This window comes from Penaeus japonicus, unplaced genomic scaffold (genome assembly GCF_977035675.1).
Source record: "Penaeus japonicus unplaced genomic scaffold, GWHDUDI00000001_assembly GWHDUDI00000006, whole genome shotgun sequence".
Lineage (NCBI taxonomy): Eukaryota > Metazoa > Arthropoda > Malacostraca > Decapoda > Penaeidae > Penaeus > Penaeus japonicus.
In genome coordinates this window covers 4,389,170-4,396,669 of record NW_028234408.1, presented here as the reverse complement: position 1 = coordinate 4,396,669, position 7,500 = coordinate 4,389,170, and the positions used below count along the sequence as shown (strand labels likewise).

General features: G+C 35.8%; 1 protein-coding gene across 1 annotated transcript in view; it reads right to left on the bottom strand.

Annotated features, from left to right (window-relative positions):
- Rgk3 (Rad, Gem/Kir family member 3) overlaps positions 1-7,500 on the bottom strand; it is a gene marked incomplete in the record, with an annotated part of 109,619 nt that overhangs the window by 32,085 nt on the left and 70,034 nt on the right. Inside the window, 1 exon segment of the mRNA XM_086537581.1 lies at positions 2,462-2,636. Coding sequence (XP_086393707.1) covers positions 2,462-2,636 — 175 coding nt within the window.

The following is a 7,500-nucleotide window of genomic DNA, read 5'->3' as shown; positions in this document are numbered from 1 at the left end:
ATATATATATATATATATATACACACACATACACACACACACACACACACACACACACATACACACACACACACACACATATATAGGGTGTTGCACATATAAAAGTATAGTTTATATAACATACTAAAACCATTATAAATTATTTTTGTAAAACATGTTACCAAAAATATAAAATAGGCATAACGAATTGCAATTACTATAATACACCTATGTCATAATATCATATTTATTACAATACACAAAATCAATTTTATAGAATAGATTAATATATTAAAAAACATACGGGATTATCATAAGTACACGCATGATGGTTATACGCACATGTGTAAGTAACGCACACGAAAAACGCACAGCTTTTGAGTATGTCAGATCGAAATCAGTCGAAAGAATAAAAATTATTAAAAAATAGATAAAAATCCCTTCCTTTTATTGTATTTAAGAATATAATTAGGATCTTGTTTTATTTGCTTTTAATCTAATTAGGTCTCTTTATAAGAATATTACGATCTTAATAAACGTATTATTCATATATATATATTTTGTTAATATATCGCTTTTCACTTCATTAATTAAATCCTTTATATATTATCATACTCATTTAATCAATGATTGATATACTTCCTTTTATATACATTGGATTGAAATTAGTCGCAAAAAATAAAATAAAAAAAACAAGAAAACAAAAACAAAGAAAGTTCATCCCTTCTTTGTTTTTTGCATTTAAGAAAATAATTATGATCTTATCTTGCTTTTAATTATGTCTTTATTAAAAGAATATATCATTTTTCTTAATAAACGCTTTTTTTCAAAATATATCACTTGCCACTTGATTTAACTATCAAATTATAATCACACTCATTTGGTCAATGATTTACATACTTCCTTAAATATAAAAAAAACAACCCATATGAGTTTTCACACTTCACACGCGTTAAGAAAAGAAGAAAATGAGATAAAGCTTAAGTGCAATTAAACAGCTGAGAGAAAAGAGCGAGAGAGAGCGAGTGAGAGAGAGCGAGTAAGGGTGAGAGTGAGCGAGTAAGAGCGTAAGAGAGAGTGCGCGAGAGTTTAATAGCGCAAGAGAGAGAGCGATTAAGAAAGCGAATCCAAGAAAACGAATCCAAGAAAACGAATTCAAGAAAATGGATTCAAGAAAACGAATCCAAGAAAACGAATCCAAGAAAACGAATTCAAGAAAACGAATTCAAGAAAACGCGAATCCAAGAAAACGAATTCAAGAAAACGAATCCAACAAAATACGAACCCAAGAAAACGAATTCAAGGAAACGAATCCAAGAAAACGAATTCAAGAAAACGCGAATCCAAGAAAACGAATTCAAGAAAACGAATCCAACAAAATACGAACCCAAGAAAACGAATTCAAGGAAACGAATCCAAGAAAACGAATCCAAGAAAACGAATTCAAGAAAACGAATTCAAGAAAACGAACCCAAGAAAACGAATTCAAGAAAACGAATCCAAGAAAACGAATCCAAGAAAACGAATTCAAGAAAACGAATCCAAAAAAAACGAATCCAAAAAAAACGAATCCAAGAAAACGAATCCAAGAAAACGCGAATCCAAGAAAACGAATCCAAGAAAACGCAAATCCAAGAAAACGAATTCAAGAAAACGCGAATTCAAGAAAACGAATTCATGAAAACGGATCCAAGAAAACGAATTCAAGAAAACGAATTCAAGAAAACGAATCCAAAAAAACGAATCCAAGAAAACGCGAATCCAAGAAAACGCGAATCCAAGAAAACGAATTCAAGGAAACGTATCCAAGAAAACGAATTCATGAAAATGGATCCAAGAAAACGAATTCAAGAAAACGAATCCAAGAAAACGAATTCAAGAAAACGAATCCAAGAAAACGCGAATCCAAGAAAACGCGAATCCAAGAAAACGAATTCAAGGAAACGTATCCAAGAAAACGAATTCATGAAAACGAATTCAAGAAAACGAATTCATGAAAATGGATCCAAGAAAACGAATTCAAGAAAACGAATCCAAGAAAACGAATTCAAGAAAACGAATCCAAGAAAACGAATTCAAGAAAACGAATCCAAGAAAACGAATTCAAGAAAACGAATCCAAGAAAACGAATTCAAGAAAACGAATCCAAGAAAACGCAAATCCAAGAAATCGAATCCAAGAAAACTAATCCAAGAAAACGAATCCAAGAAAAGGAATTCGAGAAAACGAATCCAAGAAAACGTATTCAAGAAAACGCAAATCCGCGAATCCCAGAAAACGTGAATCCCAGAAAACACGAATCCGCGAAAACGCGAATCCGCGAAATCGCGAATCCGCGAAAACCCGAATCCGCGAAAACACGAAATCCAAGAAAGCAAGAGCGAAAGCGAAAAAAAAAACAAAAAAAAAAACAGAGAGATGAGTGAAAAAGAAAAAAAAAAGAAAGAAAAATCCAAAGAGAGAGCGTGTGTGCTATACTCACAGGGGATCTGACTGGATGCGTTATACTCACTCGGATTACAATCGTAGGCATTTATGCACTCTGACGTACGAAACTGGTGAATGAGTGCCGTCTTGCCTACGCCCGTGGCACCCACGATCGCCACGCGGTAGATGGTGGACTCGGCACCGGGTTCTGTCTCGGGGGTGCCAACCTGCTGTGGAGGGAGAGATAGAGGGGTTATTGTGGTGGTGGTGGGGGTGATAGTGGTGGTGGTGATGAGGGTGGTGGTGAGGTGGTGGTGGTGGTGGGTGGGTGGGTGGTGGGTGTGGTGATGATAGTGGTGGTGGTGAGGGTGGAGGTGATGGTGGTGGTGATAAGGGTGATGGTGATGAGGGTGGTGGTGATGAGCGTGGTAATAGCGATAGGAGTGGTGATAGTGGTGGTGATGATGTGATGATGATGATGATGATGATGATGATGATGAGGAGGAGGAGGAGGAGGAGGAGGAGGAGGAGGATGGTGATGATGAAAATGATGATGATGATGATGAAATAAAAAATTATAACAAAAACAACAAATGCTATAATACTGACAGCTTTAAAGTGAAAATATTAAGACCATCATTAACACTGCCAATAATCCAATAGCTTTGACCTAATTAACTTAATATCATCTAATTCAAAATGATGATAATACGAAGAATTTAAATCCAGAACAAGGGTAATAGTAACAATGGTAATGATAATAATAGCAATAGTAGTAACAGTATTAGTAGTAAAAGTAATAGTATAGTAAAAATAGTAATGATAATGATGATGATGTGGTGATGATGATGATGATGATAGCAATAACAATAACAATAATGATAATAATAATAATAATGATAATAATAACAATAATGATTATGATAATGATAATAATAATAATAACAATAATATTAATATCAATAAACACATAACATGAATCATATTGCCCTATAAACCATACTATATAAACAAAGTTAGCGTAACGTACTTTAATTATGTGGGACAAGGTCTTTGCTACGCCCATAAATGTAATATATTTTTTTTTATGCTAAACATTATGTCATGCAGTCATTTATATATATAACACATTTTTTTTTCTTTTCTTTCTACTAATAGACATCTGGCAACGATAATCTTATGGCATTGCAATATATACTTATGGTCTTTAGAAACATCCATAAATTGTCGTTGGTTATTTGCCACACACACACACACACACACACAAATACACACACAAATACACACACACACACAAATCACTTTTATAAACGCACCTTAACATACATTTCTCTTTTTCAAAAACACAAACTTAAATACAATTATACCTCAAACATTATCCCCTTAACACACAAACGTAAAGTTATTCAATCGGAAAAAATCTAAAATGCCATAGAGACGTTATTGCAAATCATTATTGATCAACATATGATACCAGAATAACGCATTACCGAAAATCTATTCACACATATAAGTACTTAGTTAAACATATTTCTTTGATATTGATATATTATTATCATTTTTTTTTTTTGTATTATTTTAATTCTTAATGCCAGTATATTATTATCATTACTATATCATGATTATTGGTTGATACTTTAAATGCTTCTGCTATCAATAATGGTAATAATGAAATGATAGTACTGGTGATGATGATGGTGGTGTTGATGATGATGATGGTGGTGGTTGTGATGATGATGGTGGTGATGGTGATGATGATGATGATGAGGAGGAGGAGGAAGTGAGGATGATGATGATGATGATGATGATGATGAGGAGGAGGAGGAGGAAGTGAGGATGATGATGGTGATGATAGATGAAATAAAAGGATGATTTAAAATAAGTTAAAATAAATAATGATAATAATAATAATAATAATTGATAATAAGGATTAGGAAGCAACATAATAGTAATAACAACAATTGTTTTAGTAAGTTACTCAATCGATTTATCTTAACTCCTAAATCCTCTCAAAGAGAATTTCTTATTCATCTTATTAATCTTATTAATCTATTTATTTTCATTTTCTATTTATTTTCTTCAAATCGCCACTAAGTCAATAACGGTCACGCTATGACGTCACAATTCGTATTCTTTATCTATCAATTCATTTTTAATTTATTTGTAAAATATTTTATGATCTTGTGATATCGTATGATCACGGAAGGTTCCTAATGATAATGGTAAAAATAATGGTGATGGTATTGGTGGTTATGGTGATAATGGTAATGATGATAGTCAGGGTGTTGATGGTGATTATAGTGGTTATGAAAGTGATGACGATAATAAAAGTGATGCTCATAAAAAATAACAGCATGGTGATGATAGTGTCGACTATAACCATAACTAAATACCAGTCACAGTAACCAAACCACCACCACCACAACTACCCCAACTACCACAAATACCACCCCTACCCACAAAACAAACAAACAAACAAACAAACAAACAAACAAACAAACAGCGTACCCAGCATCAATAACAAAAACAAAAAAAAAAAAAAAAAAAAAAAAAAAAAAAAAAAAAAAAAAAAAAAACACAGACAGACAGCAAGGCGCCACTAATAACAAACATACAACAACGACATAAGACGACAACATGGGAATCGAATCGGGAATGGGAATCGGGAATGGGAATGTGTGTGGGTGACAAGCTATTGTCCAGTGCTCGGCCGTGTCTCGTGAACTGACGCACGCACATACGCATACACACTCATATATGCATAATACATACATGACAGATACATGCATAAATTCATAAATTCATCATACGTAAAGGGCATATGTACATATATATTTACGTAAATATCACATTTATAGATATTTACATAAATAGCATACATATATGCATAATATATAAATGACACATACATATAAAAATTATATACATGCATACATAAATGATACATAAATGACACATACATGATACCTAAATCACACACACAAAAAAACACACACACATACACACATAACAAATGTTTTTGTTTGTTTGTTTGTTTCATGGTTTTATTGTTTCTTTCTATTCCATTTCTTCTTACTAAATACCTTTATTACCCCCCCTTTCCCCTTTTCCTTCATCTCTTCTTTTATTCTATTTTCTTCTTCTTCTCTTCCTTTGCCTTCTTCCTTTCTCACGTTCTTTCTATTCCCTATTTAGTCAGTCTTTTTATTATCACTTTTTCCACCTCCTCATCTTCTCTATCTCCTTTCCTTCATCGAATTTTTCCACTCTTCCTTGTTTTCCCTCCTCTCATTTTTTTCATTTTCCTTCTTATTCCCTTCTCCTTCGTTACTCACAATCTCCCCATTTCCTCCTCTTATTTCCCCTCACATTTCCTCCTCTTTATTCCTTTTATTTCTCATCTCATTTTCTTATTCATCTTCCTCATCCTCCTCTTCCCTCAGTTTCTTACCCATTTCCCCTCCTTTCATCCTCTCATTTTCTCATCCCATTCCCCTCACAATCCTATTCTTACATTTCATTCTCAATTCCTCCTCTCCTCTCATTTTCTTATCCTTTTCCTTTACAATCCTACGTTCTCATTTTCTCCTCCTCCTCCTCTCCCTTCGTTCTCTTTTCTTTTCTATTTCCTTTTCCATCTCAAGTTTATCATCACATTTCCTCTTCCTTCCCCTCCTGTCTGTCTGTCTGTCTGTCTGTCTGTCTGTCTGTCTGTCTGTCTGTCTGTCTGTCTGTCTGTCTGTCTGTCTGTCTATCTGTCTGCCTGCCTGTCTGCCCCTGTATCCTTGCCTCTTTTCCCCATCTCCCCATTCTCTCTCTCCCTTTCTCGCTCTCTCCTCTCTCTCACCCAGCCCCCCTCCTCTCTCTCTCTCTCATCCTCCCTCCTCTCTCTCCCCAATCCTCCCTCCTCTCTATCTCACTCTCCCATCCTCTCTCCTCTCTTTCTCCCATCCTTCCTCCACTCTCTCTCTCCCACCCCCTCTCCCTCCCTCCTCTCTCTCTCTCACCCCCTCTCTCTCCCTCCTCTCTCTCTCTCTCCCACCCACACTCCCTCCCCCTCTCTCTCTCCCTTCTTTCGTAAACTATTGAGTCTTTAAATACTTTCCTCTGTCTAGATTCCTTTGGAAAATTCTTTGGACTTTGGAGGTCACTAGATGGGGTGGTAATGGGGTGGGGGGGGGGTAAGGGGAGGGAAGATGGGAAGATGTGGAGGGAGGGAGGGAGGGACAAGAAGGAGAGGGGGAATAGAGGGAAGAGGAGGGGAGGGCGGGGTTGGTGGGAGGGGAAGGGGAAGAATGGGAAGGGGGAAGGGGAGAGGGAAGATAGAGAAAGGTATAGGGAGGGAGAGAGGGAGGGGGAAGGGGAAGAAGGGGGAGGTAGTAGGGAGAAGAGACGGAACGAGAGGAAGGGAGGAAAAGGGTGGGGGTGGGGGGGAAGGGAGGAGGAGGGGAAGGGCGGGAGATAAGGGGTAGAGGCAAGGGTAGCAAGGGAGGAAGGAGGAAGGTGAAGAGCAAAAGATAGGAGGAAGGGAAGATAAGGAGTAAGGAATAAAGACAAGGAGAGAGAGAGAGAGAGAGAGAGAGAGAGAGAGAGAGAGAGAGAGAGAGAGAGAGAGAGAGAGAGAGAGAGAGAGAGAGAGAGAGAGAGAGAGAGAAAGAGATAGATAGATAGAGAGATAGATAGATAGATAGATAGATAGATAGATAGATAGATAGATAGATAGATAGAGAGAGAAAGAGAGAGGAAGAAGAGGTTATAAAGGAAGAGAGAGAGGAAGAGTTAAGAGGGAAACAAGCTTCTAGCAAGATCAGAAAGATTATCCTTTTTACTCGATGATTACAGACCGAACCATGTGTCGTCGTTGGCGGAAAAATTCCCAAGAGGCAAAAATGGAAGTACCCCCTCCCCCTCCCAAAAAAAAAAAGAAAATGAAATAAAAACAAATAAATAAATAAAATGATAGAAAAATAAAAATAAATGAATAAATAAAAGGATAGAAAAATAAAAATAAATAAATAAATAAAGTGATAGAAAAATAAAAATAAATAAATAAATAAAATGATAGAAAAATGAAAATAAATAAATAAATAAAAT